This window comes from Myotis myotis, unplaced genomic scaffold, assembly GCF_014108235.1.
Source record: "Myotis myotis isolate mMyoMyo1 unplaced genomic scaffold, mMyoMyo1.p scaffold_m19_p_3, whole genome shotgun sequence".
Taxonomy (NCBI): Eukaryota; Metazoa; Chordata; class Mammalia; order Chiroptera; family Vespertilionidae; genus Myotis; species Myotis myotis.
This window is the reverse complement of record NW_023416335.1, coordinates 198,414,912-198,435,684: the sequence shown is the minus strand read 5'-3', so window position 1 is coordinate 198,435,684 and position 20,773 is coordinate 198,414,912. Positions and strand designations below refer to the sequence as shown.

The 20,773-nt window shown below is 40.7% G+C and overlaps 1 protein-coding gene across 1 annotated transcript in view; it reads right to left on the bottom strand.

Annotated features, from left to right (window-relative positions):
* Window positions 1-20,773, bottom strand: part of ANO4 (anoctamin 4) — a 257,465-nt gene that overhangs the window by 120,522 nt on the left and 116,170 nt on the right. Inside the window, exons 4-5 of the mRNA XM_036301477.1 lie at window positions 15,888-16,024; window positions 12,749-12,907 (exon numbers count right to left, since the gene is read on the bottom strand). Coding sequence (XP_036157370.1) covers window positions 12,749-12,907; window positions 15,888-16,024 — 296 coding nt within the window. The remainder of the gene's footprint in view (window positions 1-12,748; window positions 12,908-15,887; window positions 16,025-20,773) is intronic.

Genomic DNA, 20,773 nt, shown 5'->3' with positions numbered 1-20,773 from the left:
GTTACTGCCAATCCTGCCCAATTGCAGATCTGAGAGTAAATTAAATGATTGTTGTTTAAAGTCTCATGTTTTGGAGTTGTCATGCAACAATAGATAACTGGAATGCTCTTTCATTTTTGATGCTGGAATATAATAGACACTCCACACACTGATTCTTTAACATCAGAGGAGACTGAAGTGAGGGAAGAAGGAACCTTCCTCTTTCATTTTCCTCGTAGGGAAAGAGTTTTCAGCTTGTCTTCCCTTTTTCTATCCTTTTTTCTCCTCATCGCAAACACATGGATGTCTCATTATGTGAACTTGTGACTGCTACCGTCTGACACTCAAATGAAAGATTTGGTCTCAATGAATTCAGGTCTTCCTTGAACAAAAAGAATTGTCTAGTGTTAGCATCAGAACAAAGCTGTGGGTATGGGGGAGCTACTGTGACTGTGGCTAATTTGCCCAGCCATGCCCATGTGAAACGCCAGAAAAAGCTACTCTACCCTCACCTTGAGGTGCCATGTAAGATTCATGACTGAACCTGTAAAACCATTTGGGTAGGACAGAGAGGGGGCTGGTATAGCTTAAGTGAAGGGACAGGTGGCCAGACAAATCTGTTAGGAGGAGTGCTGGTGACTGCCCTATACTGTTTGGTGTCAGCTTGGCATCTCTGCTCCCTCCTTCTAAAATCTCTGCCCTTATTGCCAAGAAGAGCTGGGACTACATTTCCCAGAATCTCCTTTGCTCTGGGAAGATAAGGGCTACTCAAGTGAAATCTGGAAGGTGGAAAAGAAGAGGCTATTTTCCCCCAAGGTAGGCTCTTAGAGATAGTTATTTGTATAAGCTGCAGAGAGCTTCAGGTCAGTTTTTGGAGAATTATCAATCTATGCCACACTCAGACATTCTTGAGATCTCTAATGGCTTCCAGGCCAACTTCTGGGACTCACCACTCCCGGCCTTTTCAGCAGTGGTGCAAACCTCTGTATTAAACACTTCATTTTTAGAAGACGCAGAGTAGCATGCTTTCCTGCAGAATCCTAAATGACACAGGGGCCAAGCAGTCACAAGCCCTGGGGAAGGCTTTTAGAAGAAACTTCGGTCTATGAGTAGACAAAAATGGGAAGCCCACAAGAAAAGTACCCCCCCCCCCAAACTGGAAACTAAACTGATAAACTGCAAAGGAAAAGTCAGGGAGGGGGGTTACAACAAGATCAGGTTTCCCCGAAGGTCCCAACACTGTTCATGCACTTGATTTGTCCCTGCTCTGTGCCCTGGAAGAGGTCCTTTAGATATAAACACCATAGTTTTCCCCATCCTCTCCCCGACCCAAATCCAGCCAGTTTCCCTCCTCCTACAGTGCACCCCTTCTCCCCTTCAGTGACTGTTCCATTAATTCTTCCCACCCTTGTCCCAGTCCCAGCCCACCCGGGATTGTGAAAACAAATGTAATTAGGAATGAAAATTCCAAAGTCTCTCTGTGCTCAGTTCACTCCTTATTTTAGGGCAGGGGTTGGGAGCAACGTCATCTGAGCGCCATACAGAATTATCAACTACAAAATTAGTCTGCTATATTTGGTCAAATATTTAATTAACTCACCCCCTAATGCCTTGGCAGGGCCAGAACAAATGATTTCATGGGCTTTATATGGCCTGTGGGCTGGATATTCCACACCCCTGTTTTAGGGACTTTCCAGAACTCCTATAATTAAACTAGAGGCCTGGTGCATGAAATTTGTGCATGGTGGGTGGGGGGGTTCCTCAGCCTGGCCTGCACCCTCTCCAATCTGGGACCTCTTGGGGGATGTCTGGCTGCTGATTTGGGCCCAATCCCACAGGCAGGCTCCTAACCGCTCACCTGACTGCCTGCCTGATAGCCCCTAACCACTCTGCCTACCTGCCTGATAGCCCCTAACTGCCTCTGCCTGCCTGCCTGATCACCCCTAACTGCTTCTGCCTGCCTGCCTGATCACCCCTAACCACCTCTGCCTGCCTGTCTGATTGCCTCTAACCACCTCTGCTTGCCTGCCTGATCGCCCCTAACCTCCTCTGCCTGCCAGCCTGATCACCCCTAATGGCTTCTCCCTGCCTGATTGCCTGTAACCAATCTCCCCTGCTGGCCTGATTGCCCCTAAAACGCTCTCCCCTGCCAGCCTGATTGCCCTTGTCTCTGCCTTCGCCCTGCCACCGTGGCTTTGTCTGGAAGGACATCTGGAAGACATCCAGTCTATCCAGTCTAAATAGCATATTACCCTTTTATTAGTATAGATAGTGGCTCCCTCTCAGTATCCCAGCATCTTTTCTCCACAGCACTCATCACACCTGACATATTTACTTGTTTATTTAATGCCTGACATATCACACCTGATATATTTGTTTATTTAATGCCTCCCTTCCTTCAATAACAGTAGACACTCAGATATTTGACGAATAGATGAAAAATGATGCCATCTAGAAATGGAATCATCAGGTACCATCAACTGCTCTTAAAATATGCCTAAAGCACAACCAGAAGTGAGTTAAACCTTGGTCCCAGCTTCAGGAGACAGTGCTGCATCATCACTTTTGTAGCTGAAGTATACCAGGCTTGGTTAATGAAATTCAGCTTACCATTCATCTTTGTCAAATTTTCCATGTGTAGGGATCACAAGCAGGAGTCCATGGGCTTACACTTGTCAGTACTGCTTCAAAGTTTTGAAATCTCTCTGTCTTATTTATACATTAGAGGCCTAGTGCATGAAATTTGTGCATGGGTAGGGTCCCTAGCGGCTGCCAGCTGGGGCCTCCCTTCCCCTGGACAGGCCAGGGTCAGCCGGGGGGGAGGAACTTCAGGCAGTTGGCTGGCCAACCCCGCCCCCTGATGGAACTCCTGGTTGAACTCCCGGTCAAGGGGAAAATTTGCATATTAGGCTTTTATTATATAGGAGGATAATACCCACCAGACCACTTCAACTTTCTCTAGACCAGTGGTCGGCAAACTCATTAGTCAACAGAGCCAAATATCAACAGTACTCCTTTAAAATAGACTCGCCCAGGCCGAAAACCGACTTCTATGCATGGGCCACGAAGTTTCAATCACACGGTACGCGCGCCCGGACGTGGTATTTTGTGGAAGAGCCACACTCAAGGGGCCAAAGAGCCGCATGTGGCTCGCAAGCCGCAGTTTGCCAACCACGGCTCTAGACACAAGCCAGGGACCCTTAGTCTAAGAGGTAATGAGGTTGAATGCCTGAGATCAGGAAAGAGGATGACCAGTTGTTGAAATTACTCCCTTTTTTATCAATGCCCCCTTACCCCCCGAGTATGTGCTTTGAGCAACTTTTAGCAATTTAACATAACATGTAAAAAACAACAGGAACAAAACACCATAAAGAAAGGACTTCAGTTCCTTTAACAGCTGCAACAATGTGATGCCAGCACTTGGAAGTAATACATGATGACAGTGCAAAATGTGTTTTATATCAGACAAGTTCACTCTAGATCACTAAGAAGACCTTTCAGATGAATTATGTTTTGGCTTGTGGGATGGCAACAATACTTCACAATATCACTCAGTTCTTCTGTGCCTTGTCTAATGGTTATATTCTCCCTTTAATGTTGTGCTGTCTTGAGTGAAGGACTATGCATGAGTCACATGAAATATGAATTGGTTTAGAATAATTCTTTGAGTAAATCAGCTCATGGTAGCTTTGTACTGGTCATCTTGACCTAGCAACTGCAATGTTTTGATTCAACTTTGTCTTCCTAAACTAGCAAAAGCAGTTGAGGCAGTCATAATTAGGCTCTAGATCTTCAAATGGTCTCAAAAATTAGAGTGAAAGTAAGAAAATGCGAGAGGAAGACAGAAAGACAGAGAAGCGATGGAGGTTCTGGCTGGGTAGCTCAGTTGGTTATAGTGTCATTGTGATACGCCAACATTTCGGGTTCAATCCCTGGTCAGCACACATATAAGAATCAAACAATGAATGCATAAATAAGTGTAACAACAAATCAATGTTTCTCTCTCTCAAATAAATCAATAATTTTTTTAAATGATGGAGAGAGAGACAGACAGAAAGAATAAGACAGAGAGAAGGAGAGAATGCCACTGCCTTCCCCCATTTGATGAAGCTGCCTTATGATGTACCAATGTGAATAAAGCTGTGATTCTGATGGACGGATATAGGGCAGTGGTAGGTGACACCAAAAAAGACCCAATCCTACCCACCAGACCACTTCAACTTTCTCTAGACACAGGCTAGGGACCCTGAGTCTAAGAGGTGATGAGGTTGAATGCCTGAGATCAGGAAAGAGGATGACCAGTGCCCGAAACCACGCCCTTCTTTATTAAAACCATCAACAAGCATTTATTGAGCCCTTATTATGTGCCAGACTCTTCTAAGCACAAGGTAATGTATGAATGCATTTTATCATCATAACAGCCCCATTAGTTAGAATTATCTCTGATTTAATAAATTAAGAAACTGAGCCTTACCTACTTATTTACTTAGAAAGTGATGAGACAGTAAGTGGATCTGAATCCCAGTTATCTGGTTGAAAGGTAATCTTAACTTACCCTGTCCTTCCCCTCAAATACATAAGTCTCTCTTCTGATGTAGAGAGTCTGGTGTTAAGAGTGCTTCCATTAGCTGGTCCACATGAATGAAAGCATGGAATAGTTGCTTATCATTCCTCCAGCTGCCTCCTGGACACTGCAACAAACTACACAAGGCTGGGTCAAAGGGTCTAAGTCAGTGGTTCTCAACCAGGGATGGATTTTACCCCCCACTCCATCCTGGGGAAAAGTGACAATGCTTGGAGACACTTCTGACTCTCATAACTTGGGGAAGCGCTACTGGGATCTAGTGGACAGAGGCTCTGGGTCCTGAGAGAGCATCTCCAGCAACAAGCTGGATGTGGTTTCAGAACATAAACAGGGATGAACACAGAAAAGGTAGTCTGGCAGGAGGTGATGGCAGAGACCAATCTGGATTAGACAAGCACTTTAAATAGGGATGACTTTGTGAAGTTTTCCCTTGAAAAGGGTACAGCAAGACTAGGATGTGCAGCTCAATAGTCTTTTAGCTCTGGGTTGATCTATAATTTCATTGCTGATGAATCCAAACCAAATCCTCTGAAAGAAGAGAAGTGTCTGAACCTTGACCATGCTAAACTTGTGACCTAATGTATTCTGAGCTTTTCCAAGAGCATTAAAGATAAGCATTAATCTCATTCATGAATAGTTATTAGCAAACAGATGGTCAGTTGATGTTGCTATTCCTAATAGTTACATTTTAAGGGACTTTTTAAAATGTAAAAACATTTTTCTAAAAAGTTTTCCTTGAAAAATCATTTTAAAAGTAAAAGAGCTAATGCACTGTACTCAGCTGTTAGGATGACTGCAATGATGATAATAATAACGATGTAGTAAATGCTTGTTAATATGACAGGTACAGAGATAAGCACATAATATGAATGATCTCATTTAATGATCATAATAACCCAAGAAACAGATCTCATGATTAGCCTCATTTTGCAGATGAGCTAGCTTTCCCAAGAGCACACAGCTTTTAATGGTGGAAACAAATGAGCACATAGAGTGTCTAATCCCAGATTCTTAAACACTGTCTCGGTTACTTATTGCCGCATAACAGGTTACCACAAACTTAGAGGCTTCAAAGAACCTGTGAATGATCTCAGTTTCTATCAGTCAGGAATCCAGGCACAGCTCAGCTGGGTCCTCTGCTCAGGGTGTCACCAAGCTGCCATACAGTCTTGGTCAGACCTGCAGTATCATCAGAGGGCTCGACCGTGGAAAGACCAGCTTCCAAGATCCCTCGGTTGTTGGCAGAACTCATTTCCCTGTGGTTGGAGGAGTGAGGTCCCTGTTTTCTGGGGGCAGCTGACAGCCAGCAAGAAAACACTGGAGGCCACCCCACCTATCTTTGCATATGACTCCTTTCATAGGCTGTCTCACGACATAGTAGCTGACTGCTTGAAAGCCAGCAAAGGAGTCTATCCAGTGCCGGTTGGCTGAAACCAGATCGTTATCCATTACATAATCCCAGAAGTGACCTGCCACTACATTTGCCATACTCTATTGGTTCAAAGCAAGTCACAGATCCCATCTGCACTCCAGGGGAGGGGATTACACAAAGGTGTGAAAACCAGATGGCATACTTTAGGATTTGTTCGTCACAACCATGAGCCAAGTAAGACTGTAATCATGCTTGTGCCCCTTGATTTTTGCCAAATTTGTACATCATCTAAAATATTTAAATTTCCTATATTTCCTTAAACTGACTCACTGTTAAAATAATTATTTTACAAAGAACTTTTATAGCACAGTCATAACTGGAAAATTAATATTACTTGCCATAAAGAGAAGGTAACACAGAGGTAAAATGAAACGGGAAAGTAAAATAAGAAACAAAGATTTATACCCTACAATGTATTTACCTATATGGGTTCATTTAATCCTCACATAGTTCATGGTAAAAAACATTATCCTCATTCTTAAAAATGTGAAAACAGAGATCCAGAAAAGTTTAATAAACTGCTCAAGCCCTCTCAGCTTATATGGGATTGTACCAAGAATCAAATCTATAGCTACCAGCAACCAAAATACAGAGAACTACAGTCTACGTGGAAAGTATTTGATCATTACGTACCCCAATTTTCCTGGTTCCTTCTTTTTCCTTCTCCTTTTCTGAACTCCCTCTGTCTTCTCAGCCTATCTGCTAACCTTGTCAACCCTGAAATTCATCTTTAGATACCAGAAATCAATGTGACACAAGGGTAAGGAGTAAGTATGCTCAGGTTTTAATCCTGGCTTAATTTCTGGTCTTGTCACCTGGGGCAAGTTAGTTCTTTGCCTCAATGGTCTCATCTATAAAGTGGGGACAATAATAGTAAGTGATTAATAAATGTCAGTGAATATTTTAATCATACTATTTTGTCATCATCTCAAAGAAAAGTGTCCAAGATACCCAACCTTGAGTGTTGTTGTATGTATTTACCGCAGTTAGAATTTTTCAATCCTTCTGAGAGATGAGTGAAAACAAACTGTTTTGACAGGTTACATTATTTTCTGCATTTTCTGTTTTTAAAGCTTACTATATCTCTTTTCGGGCCAATGTCCTTGTGTAGGACTGAGGGGATGGGGTCTTCTGCTCAAAGAAAGGGCTGGCCTGAGCCAGGAGCAGGGTCATATATCCCTAGCCCACAGTGGAGGGAAGGCTGCATTTGTGGGCACAGATGCAGGCCGGTGGGTCCATGCCATGGGAACTTGTCATTCTCTTCTTATTGAGTCAAGGACATTGCTCCAAAATTATTTTTTTGCTCTTCTACTTCAAATTTGTTCTTCTCAAATAAATGATTTCTACTAGCATGAAAGCATATAGTTATTTCTCTCATCGTAAATAGAAAGAACTCTTTCTTGACCCAACTTCATACTCCAGTTTTTACTCATTTCTCTCTTTTCCTTTAGAGTGAACCTCCTCGGAAGAAATATCTATATCTTCTGTCTCCAAACTTTCTCCTTCTATTCTTTCTTGAACATACTTTAACCATCCTTTTACTTCCACCTCTGCCCCCGAATTTCTCTTGCTCAGCTCCCCAAAACCCTCCACGTTGCTAAATTCAGTGGCTAACTTTCCAGTCTTGATCTCACCCCACCAGCAGCGCCTGACACAACCAATCACACCCTCCCTCCTGAAACACTTTCCTCCAGGCACCATAGCCTCTTGGTTTCCTTCCAACTCCTTTCTGCTGGCTCCTCTGTCCTCCAAATTCATAACACTGCTGCGTCCCACAGCTCAATGTTTGGATCTCTTGCTCCATTTGTAGCTGCTCCTTGGGTGATCTCATCCAAATGTGTATTTCCAGCCCAGATCTCTCCCTGTCTTCCAGACTCTTCTATCCTACTCAGCATCTCCACCACTGGGCCACCTCAAACTTAACATGTCCACAAGGGGACCCACTCTTCTCTGCATCCCTGCGAATGGCAACTTTTTTCATTTAACTCTTTAAACGAATAGCATATGACACATGAATAGATTATGCCTCTTCTCCCTGGCATAACTCGTTCAATCTGTCTGCAATTCCCAGAAGTTCTACTTTCTTTTCTTTTTCGCATTAAACTCTGTTTTAATGGGCCTCAAAATTCTATGACAGAGTTTTGGCCAAGTTTGTTTCCATTATAAAGTACTGATTTTAAGAACCAATAATTTAAAAACTGCCACACACACACACCAAATGGTCCACAAAACATTCTGCTTTCCTTCTGAAGGTTTAACTGCATTGTCATCATTAACCAGTCTTTTACTATTAAATTGAAATCGCCAATTGAGACAAATAATTCGGAGACTGTTCTTCCATCACTGATTAAGACAGGTGGCAGGGATGGGGATAATATGTATTTAGCCTTCTGAGCTTTCTGGCCAGACTGGGTGGCTGTCAGCTCCAACTGCCTTCTTGTCCACTGCTTGGATGACGCCCACAGCAACTGTCTGTCTCATGTTATGAACAGAAAAAAATGGCCCAGAGGCGGATAGTCAGGGAGGCTCCCAACACACATGGGCTTGCCAGGAACCATTATTGACAAATCTGGCAGCATCACCAGATTTCAAAAACTTAGGGCCATCTTCCAGCTTTTTCCCAGAATGATTACCCATCGTCTCCTTCAGTTCAGCAAATTTGCAAGCAATATGAGCCGTGTGACAGGTGCATAGCCAGCACTGATCTGGCCTGGATGGTTCAGGATAATCAAGCTGTACCTTCTACTCTTCTTAATATCTCCTCTGCTGTGCACTTAACCAAGTTACCATAATTTCTTTCCTGGATTCTTACCGAAAATATCCTAACTGATATTTCTGCTTCTGCCCTTGCCCCCTCTACACTTCCCCCCATTTAATATCACCAGGCAACCAGAGTAATAAAAATAAAACCAGATTATAAAAATAAAACCAGATTATAAAAATAAAACCTAATAAAATAAAAACCAGATCTTGTCATGCCTTTGCTTGAAACCAAGGATTGTCCATATCACTCAGAAAAGCTAAAGTTTCCCCAGTGACGAGTAAGGCTTCCGTTATCTGTATGGCATAATTTCTTACAATTCTCCACCTTGTTCAGTCAACTCCTGTCATACTAGCTCCTCACTGTTCCATGAACACTCCAGGCATGCTCATGCCTCAGGGCCTTTGGACCGGCTGTTCTCTTTCCCTGGAAGAGAGGCTCACCTTTGCCAACTTTTATAAAAAGTGAACACCCCTTTCAACACTTCCTGCTTTACTTTCTTCTCCTTGGAAATTATTTATATTTTAAATATATTTAATTATTTATTTTGTACATTAAGTCCCAACAGGGCAGGGGTTTTTTATCAGTTTTATTCATTGCTGAGTTGTTTGGTGCTTAAAATAGTGCCTGGCATAGAATGAGCAATAAATATTTGTCGAATGAATTAACTACCATCAAGATGGTATGATTTATCTAATTATAGTTATTTTGTAATGACTGTAATAATATGGGTTTTCTCCCACATTCTGCGTGATTCTAAAGAGGAAAAATCTGCTCCATTAATATAACTGCTGTGAACACATTCTAAATAACTCAAAAGTCATCCATGATTTGACTACTTAGATAAAGGAAAAGATACATTGTATTAATGATAATGATTTCAAAAATTAAAATTGGAACATACCTAAAACACAAAATGTGAATTAACAAATATGTGTGTACCTTTAGGAAGGGAAATCTCTTTAAATAAGGTATCACCAACAAGCAAATCACTTGAAAATAATATTTTGAGAATTTTGCTGTTCTTTTGCTTTCTCCTGGCTAATATGAGTTACAGACTATCGAAGACCCGGGGTGCCAAAACAAGAACGTACCCGCTGACCAACCAGGCTGGGGCAAAGGTTTTAAGAAAGATGAAAGGCGACTATGTCCTTGCTTTTATCATGAAATAAAGATTCTCCTGCCTGTGCTTCTTGACACTTAATGTTAAAAGAGACAAGGATTATCTTATTGTCACACTGTTCAACTACAGAGTCTGTCTTTGCCCACCTGTGTAACATGTTTTCCATCATTTTTGGACATCAGTATACACAGCTCATGAAGAAGACACTGGTAATTCACAAAATGTATTTAGTGTCAATCATTTCAAATGTACTAGCTTAGGGATTCCTGGGTTTTCTTTTTTCTTTTCCACTTGAATCAAATTCTTTGTTTTAGGTATAAAAGGTTGAAGTAACTTCCGGAAGCTGAAATAGTCATTAAAATGGTCTCTCCCTCTCAGCTGTTTATACAACACTTGACTTAAATAAGAGTGCTTCTGATGGTTTATAACTCTAATGATGCCATGTAGGTACAGATCTATTGTTCAACCAAGGGGCACTGTTGTAATTCTTTGTGGCAGGGAAAAATTAATTTATCTATAATTTCCTGCTGCTTCCTAACCTGCAAAGGCTCCTCATCTTTTTGTTTGTTTGTTTGTTAATCCTCACCTGAGGGTATTTTTTCATTCATTTTTAGAAAGAGTGGAAGGGAGGGGGCGAGACACAGAGAGAGAAACATCAATGTGAGAGAAGCACATCAATTGGTTACCTCCCACACACCCCAACCAGAAACAGGGATCCAGCCAGCAACTGAGGTCTGTGCCCTTGACTGGAATCAAACCTAGGACCCTTTGGTCCGCGGGCCCATGCTCTAACAACTGAGCCAAACTGGCTAGGGCAAAGCTCCTCTTCTTGCTGAGCTGGCTAAGGCGTTGAGGATGCACAGCAGAACCCAGAGGCAGGGTTATAGCCAATTGTGTCACTTAAGCAAAGGGTGGCAGAAAAAGACAGGAACCGGGTGGTGGAAAAGGCTACTTAGGAAGAAGGTTTCTTTCTAGCTGTCGGTAGTGGATAGAAGACTGAGGGATAAAGGAGAAAGAAGCTGCAGCTCAGTATAAAACCTCTGGAGCGAAGGGGAGGAAGAGATGCTTAGAATGTTTTTATGAAGTTTTGCCATATGGTGACATCACCCCTTTTCCCAATTACTGTGTTTTTTTCCTAGTTACATTAAAATAAATACCAAGCTATTAAAATTTTTAAGACTTAAAACCAAACAAAATTATCCTATATACAACCATAATCATGGAAGCAGTCCAGCATCACACCATGGTCAGGACAACTACAGTATATAAAACAGGGTGAATAATCCTTCCCAGATGCCTGTTTGGCATTAAAATGATAGATGGATGCTGTAGTCTAGATATTTCAGGAGACATGCAAGAGATTTGTCATCTCTTTAGTAATGTGCATTATTTTAAAACGTAGTAGGCTTTTTGAGTTTTAACTAATAAGTCATGAAATGACATTGTAAAGACCTACATAGAAGAAATCCCAGGAATGGAGAAAATAGTCATAAAACTTAAAATATAAATCATTAATTAAATGAAGCTAACTGATGGGAATCAAAGTTTTGAAACGGTCAGAATGGATCAGAAAAAGGACTGACATTATGTAGGATCATGTAGCAATTCAGAGCTCTTATTTATTTATATAAAAATCCAGAAATTTAGCAGTAAGAATAAAAGATGAAAGGATACATTTTAGGCTAAAATAAATTAATGCACTATTAATGTTAAGAAAAGAGACTAGACAGTTGCCTCACTAAGAACTTAAAGAACAAGATTCATCAAAGACATGTTCAATGGGGATAGAACCACACAAAATGGAAACAACAGCATATTTCATTCTGTCTGAGGCACTTCCAACTGAGTCTTTTGAGTAATCTGGTTCCTTTCCTAAGAACGAGTCCCTAAGACCACACTCATCTTGCCATTTTTCTAACTCTCTTTCTGGGGACATTCTAGAAAAACACTGCTTGTTTTTTAAATCCTCAAGAGTTGAGACCAGTCTAACAGATGTGGAAAAGTCCCTTTTATCTGAAGGGTCCCAAGAGAAGCATGCAACCTGCACCATACAAGGAAAAACCTGCACGTTGATTTCAAAGATCTCTCTCCTCAGTCTTGAGAATAATCAGAAACAAAACATTTTAATTGCCAAGATGTGCTTCTGATTGACGAGGAAAAGCTCCATAATTTTTGCAACATATTTAGGGAAGAGTTACATAATCCACCTCCCAGGACCAAGTTCTACACATGCACACAGTATTTCTGGGTACAGAACAGTCTCATTGTGGTTGGACCTCTTGTACCTTTCTCACGAAATTACTCCTTAAAACTCCCCATGTAGAGTGGAAGGAGAGAAGGGGGAGAGAGAATCCTGGGAGGTAACTCTTGAGTCCAGGAACATGATAAAAACAGCCATAATGTTTCTTAAAACTGGAACCATTTTGTAAGTTCCAGCTGTTTGGGGCCAAGTCGGCCAGTCTCTTCTGGTGAGTGAGGATGCCCAAGCTCATTATGTTTCAAATGTAAAAACAGCCTCCCGTGAGGGGTGACTGTATTTTATGCAAAGTTGGCCTTAATCCATGAGACCAGAACATCCCATTCACATAGAGGAAGCAGATAAAGGAAGTCAGGTAAATTATAACACTTTGAAACGATCGACTCCATGGGCATAGAGTATTTTGATTTTCACGAAATCATTTGGCATTAAAATGCTCTCAAGGCAAACTGTGTTGTGAAAGTCTAATTGCTGGAACATTCCCCAAACACTGGATTGGCAAACTCCGACCAAATAAAACACTCAGTTAACAGAATGACTAATTTTTTAAATTGCCTCTTGATATGAATAATGGAATATTTATATTTTTCTCATCCAAGCCAACTAGTTACCTCTTTCTCCATTTGTAATCCTTCCGCTCTAATATTTCTTTCAAACACTTCTCTCTTTTCCGTCTGGGGGTTAGATTTTCTGTACACAAGAATATAGTCAATTCGACACTTTCCATCTCTGAAGTAAAGGCCATTTGACTTGGTTTTTTCCCGCACTGTCTGCATACAAAGAGAAAGGACCAGCTTAAGACACTCATAAAACAGAGCCTTGGGTGAATAATGTTAAAGAACAATTAAAACAAAATGCATTATTCTTGTGTTTTATAAAAATTACATTTTTTATTACCAAAACATGTAAACAAAAGAAACAAAATAAAAATTGGAAAAAAGCACTATGTCAATTGGGAAAAACTTTGGACACCTAACAATACCACATGTTGGCAAGGATATATATAGCAACTGAGAATTCTCATAGTCTATAAGTGAGAGTGAAAATGGATATACTTACTTCGGAAAACACTGGCATTCTCTTGTAAAATTAAACATTTGCATAACATGCAACCCTAGAGACATCTTTGATAAAGCAAGGAGGAGACATGTATATAAATATTCATAGCAGCATTGTTTATGAGAGTAGAAAATAAAAAACTAGAATTGGTGCTAATGTCCATGAAAAAGTAAATAGGTAAATAAATTGTAGACCATATAGTGGAGTATTTATACAGCCCTGAACATGAATGAACTGTAGTTGCATCCAGTAATAAGCATAAATCTTAAAAACAACAGTGACAGAAAAAAAGTCACCGAAGACTTCATACTGCATGATGCCACTTTTTATAAAGCACTAAATAAAATAAATCTTTAAAAAGAAGTTGGTAAGGCTACAGATGTATGTGGTAAAACTATTTTAGAGAAAGAGAATAAAAAACAAACATTCAGGAAGATAATACCTTTTGTAGGGTCAAAGGATGGAATTGTAGTTGCTTTGATAGCTTTAGCAATATTCTAGTTCAATGTTTCTTGAATTTTTTTTGCCCAAATTCAGAAAAACATTTTACTTTCTGATATTTGTAAACACACACAAAACATCTGAGACCAAAGTTTTACAAAGTAATACCTATTTTTCCTACTTGCATGCACACTAATATTAATTTTCCATTCCATCAGGAAACAACTGGAGTTAGTCACTTACAATTAGGTTGCCCCATAATTTGAAAAATACCGTTCCTATTTACAAGTTGGGTGGTGTTTCATGGTGTTCATTTTATTATGTTTCATAACTTAAAACCCAGAAATAGCAGGTGTCATTTTTGTCCAGGCGCCATGGGTGTGTTTCAATCATGAACAACATTGAAAGAGACCATCAGGTATGGTGGCCCAGGCTGGGGCCAGTTCATGTAAACATGTCTGTAAACTAACAAGTGGAATGGGGGAGCTACCTTTTCTCTGGGCCACAGTATACATGTTTCCAAATGACAGGATGAGGAAGGCAAACATGCCCGACTGGCAAGGCCATAGTAAATCCATATTCTTGCACACAAGTGCCACGCATGCAACCTCATCTAAAAGGAGCATGCCAGCCAGGAAGGAAGGTAAGTGTCCATTACCATAGACATTTACACTTGATGACCAATTCTGAGTATTTTTTTTTTGCCTTAACAGGTACTCAGAAGTGTAGACAAGTAAACAATTTCTTCATTATTTTCCAAGCAAGGCCACTATCCTATAGAGTTAGCACTTCAGCACCTGACAACAAAAACAGGGCTTCAGCAAGGGATCGGGGGAGGGTTAGCAAAGCCCTAACCTTCCCGAGGTTGCTTCCTCATCTAAATTGAGATGAGTTGCTTTTTGAGGTTCCTTTTAAGATCCCTCCATTAGTCCACACCATGACATTCAAAGTATCTGTGTGAAGAGCATGACAAAATGAGTTTTTTTCTTTAAAAGTAAAATATATGGCCCTAGCTGGTTTGGCTCAGTGGATAGAGTGCTGGCCTGTGGATTGAAGGGCCCTGGGTTCTATTCCAATCAAGGGCACATGCCTGGATTGTGGGCTCAATCCCCAATAGGGGGCATGCAGGAGGCAGCCGATCAACGATTCTCTCTCATCACTGATGTTTCTCTCTCTCTCCTTCTCACTTCTTCTCTGAAATCAATAAAAATATATTTTAAGAAAGAAAAGTATTTCCTAAAAAACAAACAAGTAAAATACATGGATAGTAATAGCATGTGGTGCTTGCAGGGAAAAGCCTGGGAAACCTGGTGGAAGGAAACATTTTTCTCTGTCATCCTTTCCATGGCTAACTGGCTCTGGAATAACAAAAATATTAGGAATATGCCATAAATAAATGACCCATTCTGAGTTCCTATTACCTGTACCCAGTGCATATATAAAGGAGATATTAAATCCATAGAGACCCAACCTGAACAACAGTGGATGCTTCTAACAAAATACTTCTTTTTTCCAAAATGACATATGAACAGATAGGTCTATTTGCAATTACAATGAGTTTCAGATTACAGAGGCAAATGGAAACTCAGAAAGGCTTGCGGCAACACAATCTATTGAGGGTTGCTGCATTTTGTGTCACTGTTCTAGGTGCTGGGGAGGTTACACAAGGAAAGCCATCCTCGCAAAGCTAACATTTTACTAGTTAGTGACACCCAGAATGTACATTTTCTAAAAATAACAGGTGGTTTTAAGAATCTTCCTTTGTCCCTAGATGGTTTGGCTCAGAGGACTGAGTGTCGACCTAAGGACCTAAGGGTCCTGAGTTCGACTCTGGTCAAGAGCACATGCCCAGGTTGGGGGCTCGATCCCCAGTGGGGGGCATGCAGGAGGCAGCCCGATCAATGATTCTCTCTCATTGATGTTTCTATCTTTCCCACTCTCTCTCCCTTCCTCTCTGAAATCAATAAAAAGATATTTTTTTTAAAATCTTCCTTTGTATAAACAAAACATCTTTAGGTATAAGATAGGAATTGCCTGACTCAGGGACAGTTTGTTTGGAGCCTAGGTAGATTTAGAAGTGCTGAAATATACCAGACCCATGGGAGGTAGCAAAGAATATAAGACCTGCTTCTTGTTTATCAGGAACATACAGTTCAATGAGATGATTACATTAAACAGTCCCTTGGAATAGGCTTCATAGGTGCTCGCCTGGGTCAGGAATTGTCTTTTGAAGAAATCACACACTCTTACCTCTCCCCCTGCTTCCAGTCTGCTAGCATCATCTGAAGTACTGGTCAGGTTTCCAGGGTGAAGGAGAGAATCATCATCTTTGCAGGGACTGTTGACAGCTTCTAACTCATCAAAAAGAATATTGACGTCCTTGGCCACTAGAACCAAAGTAAATATATTACAAGTGGGGTTAAGGCTCTTAAAAGCAATATTCAAAGAGAAGACATCTCCCTTTGACTTCATATTTTTTCATTGTTTCAATAACACTTTGAACAACAGGTATTTATTTCCTAGGAGCAAAGGATGTCAGATGTAAAACAAGTTTGTCTAAACAGTGTCTTCATTAGACGAGATCAAGGACAATGGGAAGCAAAGTAAACTATGTGCAATAATGTAAATATAACTTGCCTTCCAGAGCACAGGAGTTGTGTTGAGCTTTCCTTCACTTAGTTGTTTAGCATAAGGCACTGTTATTTAAGACTTCTAAAAACTCATTCTCTGTGCTGGAAATGACCTATACCTTTTCTTCTCCTTTGTTACTTAAGGCCTAAGAGAAAAGCCAATGCAGTAATAAAACATGCAGTTAGATTTTCTGCCTTTCTTCTCTAATCATGGATTGAAATCATGAAGGGAGCCATTCAGAAGCTCTCCCCAAAGACTGGTGATGCTAACATGTGGACACATGAAGCACTGTGCATCAGAGTTCCGAATATAGAACACGGTGTGCAAACGCATAGAGCCCGGCAGCATACGGGAGTGGAAGGTCAGCACCAGTGCATGAGAAAGTGCAGGGCCAGGTAACGGTGCCTTCTTCACCAATTGGTCAGATTATGGACCAATATTGAAGTTCACGTTTTCCTTTGATGCTTTAAAAACAGTGAAGGATTTTTAACCTGTTAGAAGCCACTGCACAGAATAATTTGTAGGATATTGGGTTCTATATACCCAAGTATACAAAGGACTCTTCATTCTTTCATTCAAAAAATCTTTAGAGATGGGCACACTGTGTCAGGTACAGAGCTGTGTGACAGCCGTACCTTGGTGAAGAGAAGTGATATGTCTTCTTGCAAATAAGTAATCAAAGAAATGTAGAGTGAGATAAAGAAAGGAACAGAGTTTAGAGAGAAGAGAGATGCATTTAGATAGGGCCGTGGTTTACAAACTGCGGCTCGTGAGCGACATGCGGCTCTTTGGCCCCTTGAGTGTGGCTCTTCCACAAAATACCACGTGCGGGCACACACGTAGTGATTGAAACTTCGTGGCCCATGCGCAGAAGTCGGTATTTTGTGGAAGAGCCACACTCAAGGGGCCAAAGAGCCGCACGTGGCTTGCGAGCCACAGTTTGCCGAGCCACCGTTTGCCGACCACTGAGATAGGGTAACCAGAAAGCTGTATCCACATGTGTAAATTTAGGCAATTTTTTAACTTCAAGTTTTTCATCTGTAAAATAAAGCGAGTATGGAAATAAAATTAAAGTTTACTGCTTACTGTGATAGGCTGAGTCATGGCCCCAAAGGTGACCTAATTCCTGGAGTGTGAGAATATATTACCTTTTATAGCAAAAGGGACCTTGTGGACATGATTGAGTCAAGGGTTGTAAAATGGGGAGATTATCCAGGATTATATGGTGGGCCAAAGTAAATAAAAGGGAGGTGGGAGGGTCAGAATCTGAGGGAGAGCGAGACAGGAAGATGCTACACTGCCGGCTTTGACAAAAGAGGATAGGGCCCTGAGCCAAGGAATGCAGGTAGCCTCCGAAGGTAGAAAATGCAAAAAAGTAAATTCTCCCCTAGAACCTCCAAAGGGAACATGGTCCTGCTGACACCCTGATGACTTCTGGCCTCCAGAACTGTAAGTTATCATGGTCTTTTCATACAACCAAGATCTAAGGACACCTATTCTCTGCCAGGTACTCATACTTTTTGAGGAAGCACCGTATGTTCAGTGTTGTGGGAGGTATCAAGATCAAAGACAACTTCCCTGACCACCCTATGTAAAGAAATCCCCCTCACCCAATTATTCTCCATCTCCTCTCATTGCTCATTTCCTTCACCGCACTCATCACAATTATATTGTTAATTCATTTATTTACTTTCATACTAGATATTTATACTATTAGGATGTGAGTTCCATAAGGGCAGGGACCCTGTCGGTTTTGGCTGGTGTACAGAGGTCCTGGAGTAGAGTAAGCCCTCAACACTCTTTGTTGAAAGACCGAATGATGACCTCAGAGTGGTCACTGTCTAATGATATCTGAGATCTGCCTTTTCTATGGTTCTAGGACCTTGCATATACATTTCTCCTAACGAGACTCTTATTCACAAGCCAGGAGCTCCTCAGTTTCAAGTCAATGCTGATTAAATTTTCAAGTACATAGTGATTAAATTTCAAGTAGATATTGGTTGGATTTGAACAACAGGATAAAACAGAATTTTAACAAAGTCAGAAGCCCTGCTTACTATTCCAAACTCTACCACTTAGCCGGGTGAATTTGTACTCCTGCTTTCTCACTGGTGAGACAGGTATAGAAAACTTCTCTGTCAGGGTGGCTAAGAGGGTTACATGAGATAATGTAACATTAGCAACATTAGCGGGTGGCTGACACTTAGCAGATCCACAAAAAAATGTTGGTTTGTCAAATGTAGACCCTGGACCTTATATTAGCCTTATCAATACAAGAAGGCAGAAGAGAGATTATATATAGTCAGTAATATTATGATAAGTATGAGCAGTGACAGGTGTACTAGACTTAATGAGGTGATCACATTTTAAGGTATATAAATGATGAGTCACTATACTGTATACATTAATCTATTATAATACTGTCTATCAACTATAATTTTTTTAAAGTCTAAAAATTATGGAATGGTTGTTAAGAGGGTAGACTGGGATGAGATAAAGGATAAAGGCGGGAGCTAAAGAGGACACTGAGATCCACCTTTAGGTGATTGGTTGCCTCAGACTGAGGAGAATTGTTGAATCCATTCATCCATTCATGAGAACTGCCCTATGCTTTGGTCAAGGATAGACAGTTACCAGGTCATCTTCTGCCTGTATCATAACTCCTCGTGCTGGCACAATCAGTTCAATAAAGCCCTCTCCATCTGGGTTCTCAAATGGACCAAACTGTCACCCTGGAGACATCTGGCATTGCCTAGACACGCTTTTCATCATTTGGGGCAGTGCTAGTAGTATCCAGTGGGTAGAGGCCTGGGATGCTGCTGAAATTGAACCAACTTCCAACGTGAATCTTTATAATGATTGAGTTTGGTGTATAGTGCAGTAAACAAATAGTGCTCCTAGTTAAGTATTTGTCAGCATCCTTTTGTCTCTAACTCGTTTCTGTTTTTACAGCCACACAATTTGGCATGTATTAAGAAAAAAATATCCCTATTCAAGTAGTTTTTTCCACCTATCAGCACTGAGTAAATGCCATAAATCCATCAAAATGGTCTAAATGTTCCATCTGTTCTCCTGTTTTGCCAGTTATATAGTAATGAAATACATTTGAAAATTTTATGCAACAAACGGCAAGCGTATCATTTTGAAATTGTGTATGTAAAAGTTATATTTTTACACGTAGACTCTTGTTATTGTGTTTTAATACATTGTATTGGTTTTTGTTTTGTTTTTTTAACTGTGTGGTTTAAAAACGTCTCATTTAAATGAAATAGTGAGCTACAAGAATCTGAATTTTATGTTCATTTCTGAAAATGTAAGAACAAATAAGGTAGTTACCATGTGGTCATCTTTTACAAACCATAAACATTTTGATTAGCAAAAAAAAAAAAAAAAAAAAAGAGGTATCAAGTTCATCCAAATAAGGTCACTTGTTAATGATGCCATCACCTTCCTTATATTCAAATAAAAATAGGTTTGCTATTTCTACTCTATGCTTCACAGAGTAGCCCTCACAACAAAGAGTTACCCAGCACAAAATGTCAACAGTGCTAAGGTTGAGAAGTTCTGCCCGGCATTAAAGCCCCAACTATTTGATTGTAGAAGGACCAGATAACCTGGAAAAGGAAAAGGAGCCTTATTGCTGCCCACCAGAGACACCTGTCAAAGTCATCCTGGAGTTGATGCCACCTGAGCGCTCCAGAGAAGTTGGTATGTCAAGGCAATCTGATAGTTAGAGAATAAGTGGTACTAAGGCACCATTATCACCTGCCGGGCTCTCAAGTGCTTCAGCAGAGATTAGAAATGCTGAAGTCAGACAATGCCTAGCTGACCACATGCTCAGAACGAAGACTGTAGAATACAGACATTCCACAGATCAAAGAGACTCATGTCCTTCATCAGCATTTCACCATTGTTGCTCATCTATCAGCTTTAATTACATGACAAATTTTAGAAACAAAATATAATATCCTGTGATGCAAACTTACATTATTTTCTTTTAAGAGAAAACAACCCCCAATGCCGGGAGCCGGTCCATGCTTACTGTTTCAAGGGACCTGGCATATATGGCATATTGTTCTTAATATGTTTGCTCACCTTCTTGGCACTATGTGTTTTAACCAAGGTCTCCTCTCTGAGAAAGGTTGTTTCCCCAGGTAGGGATTTTCCCCTGAAGTTAGGGAGGGAATAAAACCTCTTAACTAAGTGCCAGGCGGGTAATTAATCACTTTAACTACGAACAATCGTGCTTAAGCCACATAATCTTTACTCCCTGGAATGAAGATAAGAAACGCCCTAACCTTTGTAATAGAGATTGATAGGATTGAATCAACTGGTATAAATACAGATGCAATAAGACAGCAAGAGACAGAACTTAGAACACAGAACTTAGAACACAGAACTTAGAACTCAGAACTTAGAATACAGAACTCAGAACACAGAACTCAGAAGACAGAACTCAGAAGAAGGAACCTACACAGACAGAAGAACTTCGCTGGAGAGAACAT